The sequence below is a fragment of the Vicia villosa genome, linkage group LG5 (genome assembly GCF_029867415.1).
Source record: "Vicia villosa cultivar HV-30 ecotype Madison, WI linkage group LG5, Vvil1.0, whole genome shotgun sequence".
In the NCBI taxonomy this organism is placed as follows: Eukaryota; Viridiplantae; Streptophyta; class Magnoliopsida; order Fabales; family Fabaceae; genus Vicia; species Vicia villosa.
This window is the reverse complement of record NC_081184.1, coordinates 114,823,614-114,843,218: the sequence shown is the minus strand read 5'-3', so window position 1 is coordinate 114,843,218 and position 19,605 is coordinate 114,823,614. Positions and strand designations below refer to the sequence as shown.

The 19,605-nt window shown below is 38.9% G+C and overlaps 2 protein-coding genes across 2 annotated transcripts; both read left to right on the top strand.

Moving 5' to 3' along the window:
- Nucleotides 1-15,611: 15,611 nt before the first annotated feature.
- Nucleotides 15,612-18,140, top strand: LOC131605200 (uncharacterized). The gene is made up of 3 exons (XM_058877586.1): nt 15,612-15,675; nt 16,232-16,254; nt 17,559-18,140. Exons 1-3 carry the CDS (start codon nt 15,612-15,614, stop codon nt 18,138-18,140), a joined length of 669 nt encoding a protein of 222 aa, XP_058733569.1.
- Nucleotides 18,141-18,198: 58 nt separating this feature from the next.
- LOC131607082 (uncharacterized) lies at nt 18,199-18,956 on the top strand. Its single transcript, XM_058879124.1, has one exon. It carries the CDS (start codon nt 18,204-18,206, stop codon nt 18,954-18,956), a length of 753 nt encoding a protein of 250 aa, XP_058735107.1. The 5' UTR covers nt 18,199-18,203.
- Nucleotides 18,957-19,605: the final 649 nt, after the last annotated feature.

Below are 19,605 nucleotides of genomic sequence, written 5' to 3'. Positions count from 1 at the left end.
TCATCCACAAAGGGCTTCTCTTCCAACAGATATCTGCCTCTGAGACGAGCAAACCAGAAGTCTTCATAGTTTCTCAGAATTCCACGAGGACGTGGGGCAGCAGCTGCACAGACTTCCTGAAGTTCTAGAAGCAGAGCATCTGATTCTTTGCGAAAGATCCTCCAGAGGTTCCGCATAGCAACATCACTCAATCCAGAACTTTCAGCAATTCTGAGAGTATCAAATATGCTTCTGAGATTCCTCTTTGCTTTTTCAAAAAATTCACCAATAGGGTACCTTGAAAAGATAGGGTTGGGAAAGAAGTACGGTTGAGGATCTCTATTCAACTTATAAGAGGATTCTGCTTCAGTGTCAGAATCTAACACTACCACTTCAGTGTCAGGTCGAGACCTGGGAGTGTAGTTGCAATCACGGAGCAACTGCTCATGTAATGCAGAAGTTGGAAGAATAGAGTCACTAAGGTTATTTTGGGAGGTGGAAGGGACAGGATTATAGTTGGCATGTGGAGGTGGTTGAGAGATGGAGATATTTGTTTGTGGTGGAAAGAGAGTTTGAATGGGTGGTATGTTCAGAACAAGATTGGTGGAGGGTGAAGGAGACGGAATGGATTGAGGAGATGGTGGAGTTTTTGTGAAGGGAAATGGTGAGGGAGGAAGAGAATTGGATTTGTTTGCATGTGAAGAAGGAATGGTTATAGGAGAAGATGGTGGTGTAAGAATATGGACAACAACGGGTGATTCTGATGAGGCTTTTTCTGGTTCAGGGGTAGGTACAACCTCTATTGGTGTAACTTCTGAACGAACAACAGGAACAGAAATAGGTTCAGAAATGCATATACCTTTGGAACCTTTCAGAAGCGCTTTGGTCACATCCTCCGTTTTCTTCAGCTTTTTACTCTTCGGCTCTTCAATAATCTTTGCTTTGCCTCTAGAGATTTCTTTCCTTCTGACATAAGCCTGAACTTCTTGTTGGTTTTCAGCTTCTTGAGGGATATTGTCTTCATCAGAGCTTTGAATAATCATCTTCCTCTTCTTGGTTATCTTCTTTTCAGCAGCCTCAACCATCTCATCATTTTTGTTTGACTTCTTCTTCTTTTTCTCTTTCTCAAAGTCATCAGATACGGCCTTAACAACATTAGCAATCACCTTTTTAGAAACCTCTTGTTTCTTAGAGACAGCAGAAGGATAATCATGCTTTCTTTTAGTCCTTTCTTCCCTCTTGCGATTTACTTTGAAAGGGGCACCTTTGTCTTGATCTTTAAAACTCTTATTCTCTTCAAGAGATTTCAGATAATCAGTTCTGACTTCAGGTACCTCACTATTGAAGAAGGTTTCAAAGTCAGCCAGAACTGGTCCTCTTATGGTTCTTGTTCCAGCTAGAGGTTCAGGAACTTTGAGAAAAGTGTCAATTATTTTCATCTTCTTTAAAGAGAAGGCATTCAGACAGGCTCCAGTGGTGACAGCAAGATCTTTGATGATACCTTCAGACTCCAGACTTTCAACAATCTTGGAATGTACCAGAAGGTTTGTAATAATCCTACCAAAAGGAATGGTTGTTCCAGCATTTTCCTTTCTGAAAGCATTCCTGGAATCCTTTACTGCTTTCCACATATGGTTGAAGATAATGTAAATCGCATCAACCTTCTTCTGAGTGGCAATGCAATAAAGAATATACCTTTGATCATTACTGATGAAATCCGAGGCATGAGTTGATTTCCTATGGTAGAAGCACCCGAGAAGGATCTTTGTCCAGATTCTGTAGATATCTCTCAAATTCTTAACATGTTTAGTTTTCTTGACATTTGAATAGAGAGTGGATAGAATATCTTCCAAATCTTCTCTTTGATCAGACTCAAAAACCCCTTCAGGATTTTTCAGATCAAACATCACTCTTAGGATGTTTTCAGTAACAACAACAGACTTTCCATGGACGAAAGAGAGTATAGCTTTTGGTGCAACCACAGCATGTACCCAGAACTCCTTGACAAGATCCGGATAAACAGGGCCAACGAACTCAGCAAACAACGAGGTCCATCCTTGAAAGATGATGTCTTCTTTAAGGTGAAATTGATTTTCTTCAAGGTTGTCAAAGTCGACCATGAGTTCACACAAAACTTCCAATTCATCTTTGGGGATGGAGCATGCAACAACAGGGGTGAGTTCCTGGTGTGTTTCATCGTGCATATGAAGAAGAGTAGATGAACCAGCAAAATGAGATGAAGAAGCAGCCATTGAACCAGAACGATCAAAAGAGAAGAACAAATATTGGGTTTTTGGTTAGGGTGTCAGAAAGACTAAGAGGCTTTCAGACAGAATGTATGCAGGAAGAAAGTGAGACAAGGGAGCGAAAAAAAATATATGAGATGATTTGAAATAAATATATAGGAACGGATTTGAAAAGAAAAATAAAAAAAATTAAACTGAACAGTTCCAGAATCAAGAGAAATCAATTTTATTAAATGATGAGAGACGTAAGGAGAGAGAACGTGGTAAATGAAATGATTTAGAACAGTTACCTAGGTCGGCGTCTTTTCAACTGCACGCTTTGTACTAACCGTACAAACACGTATTCATCATCAGAAAGTAGGTGACAGCTGTAAAACTTTACGCCTTCAGATTCTGATTACTTCTTCTGTATTGATCTGAAATCTCTTTTGGAAACACTCCTTCTGAAGTGTGCTAATATAAGTCTGATTAATCTTTTGATCCATTACTTCTGATATGCACAGCTTCTGGAGGTTCACTTCTTGGTTCTGCAGCTTCTGATAAGATAAAACTGTATCTGCAGAGATTCTTAAGCAGCTTTGTTTCATCAGAAACAAGTTTATCATCAAACCAGACATTTAGATTCGTCCAAAAATCAAGGTTTCAATATTGTATATTTTGTAGTACTTAGAGCATTCAGAATAATCAAGAACGAAACACCATTGCTTTTAGAAACAACCAAAACGAAAGGTTCCAAGACAGACAAACTTTCTTTTCTGACCTCCTACGAGCAAGGTTTCTTCAACAGCTTTAAGTACCAGAACTTGGAAGACAATCCTTCTTCCCTTCAAGTGTTGAGAGCAACTTGAGTCCAGGTGTCATGTCATGTTGAATGTTGTCTTCTTTGTTATCAAGAGAATCTGCAAAAGAAATAATCTTTTTCTTTGGTACCCACATCTTCTTGGGTCCTTTCTTGTTAGATTTTCTCAAGTTCTGATTGAACTTGGGTTTAACATTATAAGCAATAGGAGGAACAGCATGATAAATCTTAATATGAGTTTTATGATATTTCCTAGGTTGTGTCACATGCTTTTTGGTGTGTGTTAAGTGAAAACTTTGTGCATGTGAAGTGTGCCTAATATCATGAGAGTGGCCATACTTGAACTGATCATACAATGGCTTGTATGTGAGTTTCATTTCATCAACAGGTTCAAGTTTGTATGGGGTTTCACCCTCATAACCAATGCCAACTCTTTTGTTTCCAGACACAGCATATATCATAGAAGCTAGCTGACTTCTGCCTAGACTTCTAGATAAGAACTTCCTGAAACTTAAATCATATTCTTTCAGAATATGGTTTAGGCTAGGAGTGGATTTTTCTGAATCAGAAGGAGATCCAACATTATTGGATAATTTTAAAAGTTTTTCTTTTAATTCAGAATTCTCCAACTCAAGCTTCTTTGTTTCAAATTCAAATAGCTTTTTCAGCTTTTTGTATTTGATACAAATCTGAGACTTTGATTCCAGAAGTTCAGTTAATCCGGAAACTAACTCATCTCTAGTAAGTTCAGAAAATACCTCTTCAGAATCTGATTCTGATGTAGATTCTGATCCGTCATCTTCTGTCGCCATCAGCGCACAGTTAGCCTGCTCATCTTCTGAATCATCTTCTGACTCATCCCAGGTTGCCATAAGACCTTTCTTCTTATGAAACTTCTTCTTGGGATTTTCCTTCTGAAGATTTGGACATTCATTTCTGAAGTGTCCTGGCTCATTGCATTCATAGCACATGACCTTCTTCTTGTCAGATCTTCTCTCATCAGAAGATTCTCCATGTTCAAATCTCTTTGAACTTCTGAAGCCTCTGAACTTCCTTTGCTTGCTCTTCCAGAGTTGATTTACCCTTCTGGAAATCATGGACAGTTCATCTTCTTCTTCAGATTCTGATTCTTCAGGATCTTCTTCTTTGGCCTGAAAAGCGTTAGTGCATTTCTTGATATTAGATTTTAATGCAATAGACTTACCTTTCTTTTGAGGCTCATTTGCATCCAGCTCAATTTCATGGCTTCTCAAGGCACTGATCAGCTCTTCCAGAGAAACTTCATTCAGATTCTTTGCAATCTTGAATGCAGTCACCATAGGACCCCATCTTCTGGGTAAGCTTCTGATGATCTTCTTCACATGATCAGCCTTGGTGTATCCTTTGTCAAGAACTCTCAATCCAGCAGTCAGAGTTTGAAATCTCGAAAACATCTTTTCAATGTCTTCATCATCCTCCATCTTGAAGGCTTCATACTTCTGGATTAAGGCAAGAGCTTTTGTCTCCTTGACTTGAGCATTTCCTTCATGAGTCATTTTCAAGGACTCATATATATCATAGGCTGTTTCCCTGTTTGATATTTTCTCATACTCAACATGAGAAATAGCATTCAGCAAAACAGTTCTGCATTTATGATGATTCCTGAAATGCTTCTTTTGATCATCATTCATTTCTTGCCTTGTCAGCTTTACGCCACTGGCATTTACTGGATGTTTGTAACCATCCATCAGAAGATCCCATAGATCACCATCTAGACCAAGAAAGTAACTTTCCAGTTTATCTTTCCAGTATTCAAAGTTTTCACCCTCAAATACCGGCGGTCTTGTATAACCATTGTTACCGTTGTATTGCTCAGCAGAGCCAGATGTAGATGCAGGTGGATTTGTCGGAGTTTCACCAGCCATCTTTTAAATGAAGCGTTTTTCTCTTCCTGAATCTTTTCTAAACACGGTTAAGTGCTTGCACCTTAGAACCGGCGCTCTGATGCCAATTGAAGGATAGAAAAACACTTAGAAAGGGGGGGATTGAATAAGTGTGACTTTAAATCTTGGACGATAAAAATAAATTGCACAATTATTTTTATCCTGGTTCGCTGTTAACGAAGCTACTCCAGTCCACCCCCGCAGAGATGATTTACCTCAACCTGAGGATTTAATCCACTAATCGCACGGATTACAATGGTTTTCCACTTAGTCCACGACTAAGTCTTCTAGAGTATCCTGATCACAACTTGATCACTCCAGGAACAACTGCTTAGACAACTTCTAAGGCTTTTCTAGAGTCTACTGATCAACCTGATCACTCTAGTTACAAACTGCTCAGCCAACTGCTAAGACTTCCTAGAGTATACTGATCACACGATCACTCTAGTTCCTTACAACTTAATGTAATCTATTCAAGAGTTTACAAATGCTTCTTAAAAGCTATAATCACAAACTGTGATATTTCTCTTATCGTTTAAGCTTAATCTCACTAAGATATTACAACAGCAATGTAGTGAGTTGATGAAGATTCTGAGCTTTGATTGAATAGCGTTTCAGCAAGTTTGATATTCACAGAATAGATGTAGAAATTGGTAACCTTGCTTCTCATCAGAACTTCATATTTATAGGCGTTGAGAAGATGACCGTTGAGTGCATTTAATGCTTTGCGTGTTCCGTACAGCATTGCATTTAATGTTATACGCTTTTGTCAACTACCTCGAGCCTTGTTCACGCTGTGTCTACTGACGTTGCCTTTAGTAGCTTTAACGTTCCTTTTGTCAGTCAGCGTAGTCTGCCACCTGTACTTCCTTCTGATCTGATGTTTGTGAATACGACGTTTGAATATCATCAGAGTCAAACAGCTTGGTGCATAGCATCTTCTGATCTTCTGACCTTGAAGTGCTTCTGTTGCGTGATACCATCTTCTGATCTTCAGTGCTTCTGATCTCATGTTCTTCTGATGCTTCCATAGACCCATGTTCTGATTCTGCTTCGACCATCTTCTGATGTCTTGCCAGACCATGTTCTGATGTTGCATGCTGAACCATTTGAGACACATCTTCTGAGCGCTGAATTATGCGTACTCTTTATATATATTTCCTGAAAGGGAAATTGCATTGGATTAGAGTACCATATTATCTTAAGCAAAATTCATATTATTGTTATCATCAAAACTAAGATAATTGATAAGAACAAATCTTGTTCTAACACAAATGACGCCCTTCGAAGCACTCTACGGACGTTCGCCTCCGTCTTTTCCCTCATACACGGCTGGATCCATAGATCTGACAGACTTGGAAGAGTCCTTGCAGCAAAGATATGAATTGTTACAAACACTCCAACGAAATCTAAACAAAAGCAGAAAACTAATGGAAGTTCAAGGTAATAAGCACCGCAAAGACTGTACCTTTAATGTCGGCGATCTGGTTTTGCTCAAACTTCAGCCATACCGTCAAACCTCCGTCCAACGTCGCACATCTCAGAAGTTGGCTAAACGGTATTTCGGACCGTTCAGAATCCTCCATCGCATAGGCTTTGTCGCTTATCGATTGGATCTTCCAGCATCGTCGAAGATCCATCTGGTGTTCCATATTTCTCAGCTCCGAGCCTTCTACGGTGAAGAAACGCCATCAGATTCAACCATTCCCACCGAGTTTGAACCACCAATGGATGCCATCGCTAGCTCGTCACTGTCAACGGATGATTCTTCACAAAACCTACAAACAACACAAAACCCATTTAGTTCAGAAGCTGCACAGAATAAGGAAAAACACATTGAAGAGAAAGAAGGGACGAAGGAGAGTACGCCGCATGCTTCAGAAGGGTGTCCCGCTTTAGCGGTTAAGCTTCACAACTCTGGGTTGTTGAAGAATGAAGATGAAGCTAAGAGAAAAGAAAAAGTTGGCTCTTTGGGTGTTTCGGAAGACAGAGAGAATAGAGAGAGAGAGAGTTGAGTTCTGAAGTATCCAACAAAGAAGATTTGCTATCTAGTAATGCCTCTGTTGTTGTATCCAAGAAACTTACTTCACGTGTGTCGCACGCTCGCGAAATGTGAACAGAGTCGCCACCAATATATTTATCCCAAAGCGGGAAAGGAATATCAGGAAACCTAAAATAAGGAAAGGAAAGGTCTTGCGACCAAAGATCGGGTAAGAAGTCGGTTACGCGAGGGGAAGGTATATTGGTGGCGACTCTGTTCACATTTCGCGAGCGTGCGACAGCTGGCGACTCTGCTGGGGACGTTAGACCTATTGCGGGTCCGTACTTAGCGAGTCAATCCTAGCCTTTGTTTGTTTGTCTGTTTTTTGGGTGTGCTTATATATTGCTTATACTTCGCTTCATTTATTTTATGCTTGCATATCATGACTATTTATTGCTCGCATATCATGTTTATTTTCTCGCATTCTGGACTATATTATGGGTCCCCGTGGGGGCCACATATTTTCTCTGTTTGCAGGTTGGGTGGGTTGTTTCTATGAGGTAAAAGGCCCAATACCCAGGCCAGAGTTGACACATAGGATACCTAGGATAGAGTGGATAGTCATGACGCCGATGAGATGTTAGGTCTTGTCTAGTGCGATCATGAGACCCACGCCCAGTCGAGGTTCAAACGGGGTATCATCGTTGGCATGTAGATGCAACAATGGTGGTATCTCAGGAGAACTGATAACGCTGGTTGCCATATTGACCTACCCTGACCTAGACTACACCAGTGAGTGGGGAGGGAATCATATCCTTTACAGATACAGGTACATGTTCTGTTGGTGACTATTGGTTCTCATGGTATTTAAAAAGGCGCCGAACCTTTGATCCTGGGACATTTGACTTATACAGAAGTTCTACATCAGTTATCTATCAGAATCAACGTCGAACCTCTGAATCTAGAGGATTCGACCACATTTGACTTATACAGAAGTTCTACATCAGTTATATATCAGAATCAACGTCGAACCTCTGAATCTGGAGGATTCGACCATCTTTGACTTATGCACAAGCTATTTATCCAGAAAGCAACGTCGAACCTCTGAATCTGGAGGATTCGACCATATCTTATTGACCATGAGAAGCTGTTATCCAAGAGGCCTTGATCCTTGATCCTGATTTATGATACATTTGCATCTTCATTAACATTTTTGCATTCATGCATGTGCATCCATGGTTACCAAGACTCTTACCACTCCTCCTCTCCATCAGATCAGTCGAGACGATTCCTCCACACCGATATCTGACAAGAGCTCACAGAAGAAGAATCATGGGGAATTACAAATAAGATCAAGCTACCATCAGAAAACTCCATGCCCCCTAAAGGGGGCACCTTCCACCAAAGGAGCCTAAAGACTTTATGTTTGTCAGAGAACATCTCATTTGCATTAGAATAAGGCCAAGCTTGCCATTGTATAGATTTCTTTAGTATTTTCAATTGTATTACTTTTGTTGTTATCAAGTACTTCTCATTGTAAGAAATTCATTCTGTTTGAATAAATAAAAATAATGTAATATACATGTTTTTCTCAAATCATTTCATCTTTGTCATTATGTTCATTGATACTTCACTCATTTGTCTTAAGCAACTAAAAAAGGAGAATGATGAAAAATCAAAAACACATGAATCACTAATTGTATGCTTTTGGAACAAGATCTTGCTGACGATGTACAGGCATTGTTTCAATTCCTAAACACCGGAGTTATAAGGGAGTGAAACCTTCGTAAACCCCTTTGAGCCTATGGAGTAGTAGTTTCTTTTCAAAAAATGCAAAACCCTCAATCTTTACCAGGGGCAGGGTAGTCTTCAGTTAGTGCGACCGAGCGTTCAAATTTCAGGTATTCCATCAGAGCATCAATCATATTCTATCTCTCACAACAAAGAAGAAGAGCACAATCCACAATGGATGTCTCTCATTCATTGAGAAAAAGGCAGTCACAACTTTTTCAACAAGTCAATCATCAAAGTCATACAACTTGTTCCCGAACGAGACAAAAAGAAAAAAAAGAAAGTTATGAATCATGATCAAAAGAAAAAAAGAAAGAAATAATAGCCCGCTAAGTCAAAAAGAAAGAAAACAAAAAGCTTTGAAGCAAATGACTTAGGCAAAAATTAGGGCATATCCCGCTGGACAACGAAAACCAAAATCAAGAGAAACTTTTGTCCAGGCAAAAATTAGGGAAAGCAAAAGACAAAGCAAAAGAAAAATCCTCCAAGGGACAAGTTGTTATGATCATCAACGAAAGCACCAAAGGGTGGCTGCCACCTCCATCAAAGTTGCAAAGGATCCTCATCCATCACAATCCTTCCTGAAAGGCGAACACTCGTGTCAAGCTAACTGAACGTAGGACTGGAGAACATCACGAAGAGGGGTGGGTTAAGTAGAACTTGAGCCTTTATCTTTTGTTTCTTAAACCGTGAACCCGACCACGTTACAACCCTCAAAAGTCCTAATTGAAGCAGGGTTTCGTTTCGAAAGCATACAAACTGTGAAATCATTTCAAACTGACTCCTAATGTTGCTGTGTCACTTGTGTTAGTATCAGTACAACATTTTGACAAATAAGAACTTTCCTTTTGAGATTAACATGTGCATTGCATTCTCATTATCTTTTTCAAAACAAAATTGTTTCTAATCTGAAAGTAAGTACTTGATACCAAGGAAAGTTCAACATTGAAATTCCATCGAGTAATCTTACAAAGGCAAAGGTTGGTCATCAACTAGCAAATATCTGAAGAATCCATTGGTTGGAAGAGTTCCTTTCAATCTGGGACATTCATTCCATGATCTGCACTGGGGCAGACCATCGCAAATCTCCATGATTCAAGCATTATCAAAGTTCTATCTCAAGAGATCATACACGTTGGGGCAAGCTAGTAACAATTCATCTCTTCATCTTCAATCAAGTGTCAGATATTGAGACAAGTGTCGAGGAGTCAAGCCAAACACCTCACCTTCACAAATCCTATCCTTCAAGCAATGACCTTTCTATAAAGGCACTCTCCATCCATCCTTGGTGCCTTGGAAACAAATCATTCCGTTCATAGTCATGCATGCATCATGCATATCATCACATTCTCATTGGCATATCTCCCTCAATAATCCAATCATCAACAAATCAGGGGCATCCACCCCACCTTGATTCTCAAGCAGAGTTTCAGAACTCCACCTAATCTATTCCACACAAAGCAAAAACCCTGACAAATCCATCAGTACACTGCATATAGAAATCATTGCATCACATCTTCAGAAGTGCATAAAGTAAATCAAACATTTGCATATGAAGCATAAGCCAAGTTACTCATCAGATGAGGTCCCTACAAGCAATCAATCGATATTCCACTAGATCACTCAGAGTTACCATTGTGGTGTCATCTCCCAAAGCCAATCATGGTCATTTTTCTTCAACCCAGAGTTGATGTTTTTGAGTTCAACCCAGAGTTGACTTTCTCTCCGTCTTTTAACCGAGTTAATTATCTCCTCCCACTCAACCCAGAGTTGACGGTTATCTCTTTTCTTTTCCCGCTCAACCCAGAGTTGACGCTTATCTTTTACTCAACCCAGAGTTGATTCCTTGTCTTTTCCCACTCAACCCAGAGTTGATGGTTATTCTTTATCCTTTTCCCCTCTCGACCCAGAGTTGATGGTTACCCCTTATTCAATCCAGAATTGATTTCTCTTCCCCTCTCAACCCAAAGTTGATGGTTATCTCTTGTCTTTTCTAGCTCAACCCAGAGTTGACGGTTATCTTTTATTCAACCCAGAGTTGATCCTTGTCTTTCTTTCCCATTCAACCCAGAGTTGACGGTTATCTTTTATTCAACCCAGAGTTGATCCTTGTCTTTCTTTCCCATTCAACCCAGAGTTGACGGTTATCTTTTATTCAACCCAGAGTTGATTCTTTCCCTCTCACCCAGAGTTGACGGATATTTCTATTTGTTTCTCTATTCCCACTCAACCTAGAGTTGACGGTTATCTTTTCTCAACCCAGAGTTGACGGTCATCTTTTCCTTTTCCCACTCAACCCAGAGTTGACGGACATCTTTTCCTTTTCCCACTCAACCCAAAGTTGACGGTTATCCCTTTTTCAACCCAGAGTTGATATTTTGGTGTTCAACCCAGAGTTGACGGCTATCTTTTATCCTTTTCCCACTCAACCCAGAGTTGACGGTTATCTTTTATCCAACCCAGAGTTGATCCTTGTCTTTCTTTCCCACTCAACCCAGAGTTGACGGTTATCTTTTATTCAACCCAGAGTTGATCCTTGTCTTTCTTTCCCACTCAACCAAGAGTTGACGGTTATCTTTTCTTATTTCCCACTCAACCCAGAGTTGACGACTATCTTTTATCCTTTTCCCATTCAACCCAGAGTTGACGGTTATTTCCAATTTTTCATCCTTCCTTCTCTCAACCCAGAGTTGATGTCTATCTCTTGTTTTCAACCCAGAGTTGATTTTTTTTTTTTCCTTCTTTCTCAACCCAGAGTTGATGCCTATATCTTGTCCCACTAATACTGATTTCCCTTTCCATTCTCAATCCAGAATTGATGTTTACCTCTTATTCGACCCCGAGTTGACCTCCCCTTTATTCTTCGACCCAGAGTCGACCCGCTATTCTTCTTCAACCCAGAGTTGAGTTTTATTTCATTTTTAACCCGGAGTTAATTTGTTCAACCCAGAGTTGATACAATCTTCCTTAGTGGATTTAACACCATTTCTTCCCCAGTGGATCATACCTCATGGGGCAAATTTTCAGGTTCACTTGGTATTTAATCTTCTTCTACCTTGAATCTTCGAAAGGCTAGCGCCAATCTCACCTTCAGGTTTAAGACGATTAAATAGGGGCAGCTGTTGCACCCAAAAATTTGCCCATATAATTTTATTTTATTTCTAACTGGCTATTGCTTTAAAATCATTCACATATTAGGCCATCAATAAAAAAAAATCATACATTCATCAGTAATTTGAAAATGAGATTAAGGATCTTGGATGTAAAGGATTTTATTTAGAGACTAAGGGTTTAAGCTCACAAAAGAGTAAATTGATTGGTTGGATCTCTTCGCATACAAGAGATCGTGGTTTAGGCATTATTCAAGGTTATCATTATTCAAGGATTCAAAGTATGTTTTTATTCAAAGATGTCAAATAGTTCTTATATCTCTAGCCCGTATGGTGATTATCTCAAGTTCAAGGGTGAAGCTTAAAGCCCATTTATCCAAGATTTATTCATGTTACAAGAAGGGAAACCAAAGAGAAAATAATTACACAAAAAGCCCAAGTTCATTTCAAGGAGCCCAATATCCATTACAAATCACAATCAAACATTCATTCAAAAGCCCAATTATTCATTACACATCACCCAAAAAAAGGAACTATTACAAAATATATTACAAGTCAGTATCCTGATCCTAAGGTCTCCTATATAAATTCCTAAACCCAACTACCATACATATTTAAATCAACCATAGTCAGCTAATCTCCCTCTCGCTTTCAAGCTTGCCCATCTACTTTAAATCCTCCAATTCCAATACCATGTCGTGATATATATATACCCAGCATAAACACCTTGCCAAACCTGCATACAAAAAAATCATCACCATTCAATTCAAGAGAGAACTAAAAAACGAGGCGAATGAAATCCAAATCTCATCAACATACACACCACATTCAAATCAGACCCACAATGTAAACCAAGCTCATTCAAGAGATGCTTCAGTGCCTAACACAGTCCCAAAACCGATTTTCCATTCATTAAGCTCACTGTTACTTACTAAACCAATCTATAATCCTGACAGCATTTAACAGAAAATTCCCTAAACCAATTTCAATTCTTTTTCCATCCACCAGTTAACAATTTCAAACCTATAACTAACTACCTTATAACCACCTCTAACTGTCTAACTGATTCATAACAAACTTATAACAGAATTTTAGACCACCCTGTAACCAACTTCTAACAAACATAACTACCTAACAGCTAACAGAATCACCACAAACAGAATGGATAACAGAAATTCAGAGGAGAAACTAACCTGAGAATATCTATAAATCAGAACTTCCATTCATCATCAATCTCTCTCCAGATGCCTATCTTCAATCCTCACTGCAACACCATCTTCACTTCATTTCACCCTTCTCCAATACACCTTCAACTCCATACAGAACCTCCCTCTGCTCCTCCATTGATTCGGCCATCACTATTCCCCCTCTGCAACTCATTCATCTTCTTCAATCCCTGTCGCACGCTCGCGAAAAATGAACAGAGTCGCCACCAATATATTTATCCCATAAGGGAAAGGAATATCAGAAAACCTAACAAAGGAAGGAACAGGGTCTTGCGACCAGAGATCGGGTAAGAAGTCGGTTACGCGAGGGGAAGGTATTAGCACCCCTCACGTCCGTGGTACTCCACAGGATCCACTTATGTTTGCTCTATTCTAAGGGTGTATAAATCTAAAGCTTAATTACTAAGGGAATGCATGCAAATGAAAGAAAAGAAACACGGGGAAAATAAGGTTTATAAATAGTTGTGCTCGCTTAGGCCCCGCGACCCAATGCCTACGTATCCTTTTCAGGAATCAGAGCGCCGTAGTTCGGCTCTTTAGTTTTTGTTTGTTTTTGTGTTTTTTAGTGGAACAGTTACATTCGCACTCTGCTGCTCGACCTCTGGAGTCTTAAGCTGGGAATGGAGCGGAAATAACGTGTCCGATTAATGAGAAAGAATGCCCTGAAGGCAAGAGAAAGAATGCCTCGGAGGCAAGAGAGAAAAAGAAATTGGTTTGTGTTTTTTATGTGTGATTCCATGATGGACGAAAACCTACTACAAGGCATCGCATCACTTCCTCACTTTGATTAGCTCTGAGCCTTTATTAGATATTTTGAAGTGTTTTAGTTTAGGTGTCTTTTAAGGGAAATTAATTTGTGACTTGAATCATGCCATAAAAAAGGATTTTTTTGAATATTTAGAGAATGCACATCGAAGCCTACGCCACAATCGTTTCTCTAAATGAAATACAGTTTTTTGAATAATTAGAGAATGCACATCGAGGCCTACGCCACAATCGTTTCTCTAAATGAAATACAATTTTTGAATATTTAGAGAATGCACATCGAGGCCTACGCCACAATCGTTTCTCTAAATGAAATACAATTTTTGAATATTTAGAGAATGCACATCGAGGCCTACGCCACAATCGTTTCTCTAAATAACGGTTAAGAAATACACCGAGGCCTACGCCTCAATCATTTCTCTTCCGCTAAGTGGGAAAGAACATACATCGGGGCCTACGCCCCAATCATTTCTTTCACACTAAAAAAAGGCATTAGCATGATTCGCGTCGTTCTTTATTAATGTTTTGAAGTTGAAAAGGAAAAGGAAAACTAGCCTAAAATGAAAACTAGCCTAAGTATGAAGGGAATTTCTACCTAATGTTATCATGGTTTCTACCTAAGGTTAGGATAAAGGAACATGAAAGTAAAGTCACGATTATAAGTCATAAGATTGAGTAAGGATATATTGGCACAAAATTATACACAAGCATGAAGTAGCAAGTCAAAAATATAGTACAAAATGAAATAAAATACTACTATTTTTTATATTGATTTTTATGGGAGAAATTGAATTACAAGTAAAAGACTAAAAGCAAATAGCCTAAAACTAATGTTTTCTTATACACATTTTTATATGTCAAAAATTATATTAAAAGGTCTAAAAATAAGCACTTTCATTATCTAAAAAAAATAGGAAAAAAATCTAATTAAAACCTAAATCTATTAATGAAAAATAAAAGGAAACAGAGGGGTGTGAATCTGAGTTATGGTGTAATCAGTAACAGGGCACAGAGCCCAGCCCAAAGGGTGTTTATTCAAAATTATCAGCACAAAAAAGTAGATGTGGGCTTTCAGGGGGTGCGAATCAACAACGGGCCCAGGGTATTGTTCTTGATCCAAGTTACATTTTCAGAATTTTTATGATGACTTTCAATAACAAATAAAATAAAAACAAATAAAAATTAAAAGACAGAAATTTGGGAATTAGGGTTGCGTTTTGTGACGAATCACGTTCGTACCTTTCTTCCCTCAGTAACTCGCGAACGGCGCCCTCAAGCTTTCCTTCTCCGACGAGTCTCTCCGTCTCTTGTCACGTGAACGGCGACGGCGGTAGCCTTCCCCTTCTCCGATCGATTGCGCCGCTGTGACAATACCATAGCACAACGAAACACAAATCCGCCTCTCACCTCACCCTAGACCGATCATCCTTCACTCTCTCCGAATCAAGCTCTCGTCACGTCTTCCTCGCTCCGATTTCTGACCGGAGGTTATTCAATTCGACGGCAACGATAAAGAGCCAGAGAAATCCAGGTATCCTTCACCTTCTTGCTTTCGATTATTTCGATTCCTTTCTCTTCCGATTCTCTGAGTTGATGCTGAAGTTCTTGTTGATTTTGTTATAGCGTGATGATGTTGATGAAGGTTCAAGATTGTTGTGAGTTGAAACTGATTGATGAAGATTGAGGTTATTGAAGGTTGAAGTTCGAGAGAGATTAGGAATTGATGATGATGAGGATTGATGATATGTGAAGGGATTGAAGAAGATGAATGAGTTGCAGAGGGGGAATAGTGATGGCCGAATCAATGGAGGAGCAGAGGGAGGTTCTGTATGGAGTTGAAGGTGTATTGGAGAAGGGTGAAATGAAGTGAAGATGGTGTTGCAGTGAGGATTGAAGATAGGCGTCTGGAGAGAGATTGATGATGAATGGAAGTTCTGATTTATAGATATTCTCAGGTTAGTTTCTCCTCTGAATTTCTGTTATCCATTCTGTTTGTGGTGATTCTGTTAGCTGTTAGGTAGTTATGTTTGTTAGAAGTTGGTTACAGGGTGGTCTAAAATTCTGTTATAAGTTTGTTATGAATCAGTTAGACAGTTAGAGGTGGTTATAAGGTAGTTAGTTATAGGTTTGAAATTGTTAACTGGTGGATGGAAAAAGAATTGAAATTGGTTTAGGGAATTTTCTGTTAAATGCTGTCAGGATTATAGATTGGTTTAGTAAGTAACAGTGAGCTTAATGAATGGAAAATCGGTTTTGGGACTGTGTTAGGCACTGAAGCATCTCTTGAATGAGCTTGGTTTACATTGTGGGTCTGATTTGAATGTGGTGTGTATGTTGATGAGATTTGGATTTCATTCGCCTCGTTTTTTAGTTCTCTCTTGAATTGAATGGTGATGATTTTTTTGTATGCAGGTTTGGCAAGGTGTTTATGCTGGGTATATATATATCACGACATGGTATTGGAATTGGAGGATTTAAAGTAGATGGGCAAGCTTGAAAGCGAGAGGGAGATTAGCTGACTATGGTTGATTTAAATATGTATGGTAGTTGGGTTTAGGAATTTATATAGGAGACCTTAGGATCAGGATACTGACTTGTAATATATTTTGTAATAGTTCCTTTTTTTGGGTGATGTGTAATGAATAATTGGGCTTTTGAATGAATGTTTGATTGTGATTTGTAATGGATATTGGGCTCCTTGAAATGAACTTGGGCTTTTTGTGTAATTATTTTCTCTTTGGTTTCCCTTCTTGTAACATGAATAAATCTTGGATAAATGGGCTTTAAGCTTCACCCTTGAACTTGAGATAATCACCATACGGGCTAGAGATATAAGAACTATTTGACATCTTTGAATAAAAACATACTTTGAATCCTTGAATAATGATAACCTTGAATAATGCCTAAACCACGATCTCTTGTATGCGAAGAGATCCAACCAATCAATTTACTCTTTTGTGAGCTTAAACCCTTAGTCTCTAAATAAAATCCTTTACATCCAAGATCCTTAATCTCATTTTCAAATTACTGATGAATGTATGATTTTTTTTTATTGATGGCCTAATATGTGAATGATTTTAAAGCAATAGCCAGTTAGAAATAAAATAAAATTATATGGGCAAATTTTTGGGTGCAACAACGTGACTTTTCAATTCAATCTACACCGCATGATACATTGGATTCCTCTTCCGCAAAATCCCAGCCCTCCAAAAATGTGACCGTTTGCCCACGTGATGCTGCAGTTTCCAAGGGACAGACTGGAAGCAAGTGGAACACGCTTTCTCCCTTTCCAAGACAGCTGTCTCACGTGAATTCTTCTCCTTGTACAGCTGGCACGCGTGTTTACCCTAATGCAGATACAAGTGCCACACATGGGCCTCCAAACTGGGCTGGAGCGTTCAAACACGCAGGGGATTTTTGTACACCCAACCTTGAGGACAAGGTTGTTCCTGGGCCGGATAGTATTGATGCTAGGCCCAACAGACTGAAAAGCAAACCCAAATGGCTACAAGGATTTATTACTAAATAGTAGTTTTTTTTTATGTTATTTTTATGTTTATTTGTTATGGGTCAGGCCCATTATTTCGTACTAGCCCATTAGGGTTTAATTCTCCTTGTATTTAAATGGTTTGCTGCCTTTAGAAAGAGGCAGAGAATTATCACAAAACTTTTCTTATATTGTTGCTGCAAATTCTGTTTTATGTTGTTCTTGTTTACCCTTAGATTTTAGATATTATAGTTGTTGAATCCTCTTTCTATCAATGCCGCTCCTGATTCAATTACTCAACTCATTGGAATCAAACCATATACTCATGATTTGTGCTGCATTCCAGGACTTGACAACCTATTTAATCCCCAAGGACCCATATTAGAAGCACAAAAAGAAGCAGCCAAACTGTTTGGAGCATCGCATACATGGTTTCTTGTTGGAGGGACTACTTGTGGTATCCAGGCTTCCATAATGGCAACCTGTTCACCCGGAGAATATCTTATTCTTCCCAGAAACTGTCATGCATCAGCTATATCTGGCATGGTTATATCTGGCGCAGTGCCAAAGTACATTATTCCTGACTATAAAAATGATTGGGATCTCCCTGGTGGCATCACTCCATCACAGGTACTGAAAGCTATCAAGGAACTAGAACTGGAAGGAAAAAAACTAGGAGCAGTTTTCATCACTTCACCTACTTATCATGGTGTTTGCAGTAACTTGACTGAGATTTCTGAGATGTGTCATTCTCGGAAAATTCCTTTGATTGTTGATGAAGCTCATGGTGCACATCTAGGGTTTCATTCTGAACTGCTTAGGTCAGCCCTCTAGCAAGGTGCTGATCTAGTTGTACAATCAACTCACAAGGTTCTTTCCTCTCTTACTCAGTCATCTATGCTGCACATGTCCGGCGACATCGTAGATAAGGAAATAATATCTAGGTGTCTCCAAGCTCTCCAATCTACTAGTCCTAGTTACCTGCTTTTGGCTTCTCTAGATGCTGCTAGAGCTCAACTTAATGAAAGCCCTGATGTTATATTCAACCAAGCCATTGAATTAGCAAATAAAGCAAAGAGCTTGCTAAAACAAATCCCTGGCATCTCAGTGCTTGAGCATTCACACTTTCCAAATTTTCCTGCTAAGGATCCATTGCGGCTTACCGTAGGTTTTTGGAATCTTGGTTTATCGGGTTACAAAGCAGATAAAATCTTATTAAGGGATTTTGGAATCGTCCGTGAACTTGTTGGGAATAAATCTGTCACTTATGTACTAAATCATGGAACTTGTAGGGAGCATGTTCAAAGGCTTATATTAGGAATAAAGCATCTAGCTGCAACATGTTATTCCATTCAAAAAACTAACGAAACCGATCATGCACCCTTGGATGATATAATCATGAAACTGATCCCTAGAGATGCATTTTTTGCAAGTAAAAGAAAAGTAACAATCAAGGAAAGCATTGGTAAGATTTGTGGAGAGCTTATATGTCCATACCCTCCAGGGATACCAGTACTGATCCCTGGCGAGGTTATCAGCTCGAGTGCTGTCAATTATCTTCTCCATGTAAGAAGTAAAGGTGCTGATATTTTAGGAGCCTCTGATCCCCTACTTTCTTCTATAGTTGTCTGCAATGGTGAGAACTATTAGATAAGGTGAATTCTTATTTACCCAACTCAAAAAGTTGGGTAAGGTTACCTCCTTTGTAAAATGCTTTGAAACTAACAAACATTTATAGTATTTTAATAAATAATTAAATGTATTAAATGAGATGGAATCATGTGATTGGTTGGAGGTACACTACCCAACTTTTTATGATGGGTAGAGAAGTTCTCCCCATTAGATAAAAGTAGTTATATTCGTAATTAGTTATACTAATTAGTTGTTCTTCTCATTGATTATATAAGCCTGTTTTTTTCATCAATAAAAATGAAAATAAGAACCATGTTGAAATTAAATAGCATTGACACATAAGATTGAAGATTGAATGGATGTTTAGTGCCCAATACACGCTGGACTCATATTAATTTAATTATGCTTCTATTTTCACACATCATTCATGTTGTATGCATCAGTGTTAGTGTTGTTCCTTTCGGTAAGGAACTTCTTTTCGGAATCTTAGGTACTAGACATCGGGAAAGAAAGGACCCTTCTTCATCTATGAGATGGTTAGAGGTCCTTTGGACTTGCTTGCCCTGGCCCTGGAAGCCTGTGTTTGAATAAGATTGATGTTTACCAAAAATGCTCGTAATATATATATATATATATATATATATATATATATATATATATATATATA

What these genes read in the sequence shown, in the direction of transcription:
- LOC131605200 (XM_058877586.1), top strand. Translation starts at nt 15,612, where the DNA reads ATGGCCGAATCAATGGAGGAGCAGAGGGAGGTTCTGTATGGAGTTGAA. An exon ending in TGAAGGTGTATTGGAGAAGG is followed by an intron (nt 15,676 to 16,231) that starts GTGAAATGAAGT and finishes TTTTGTATGCAG; the next exon opens with GTTTGGCAAGGTGTTTATGC. An exon ending in TGGCAAGGTGTTTATGCTGG is followed by an intron (nt 16,255 to 17,558) that starts GTATATATATAT and finishes TAGATATTATAG; the next exon opens with TTGTTGAATCCTCTTTCTAT.
- LOC131607082 (XM_058879124.1), top strand. Translation starts at nt 18,204, where the DNA reads ATGCTGCACATGTCCGGCGACATCGTAGATAAGGAAATAATATCTAGG.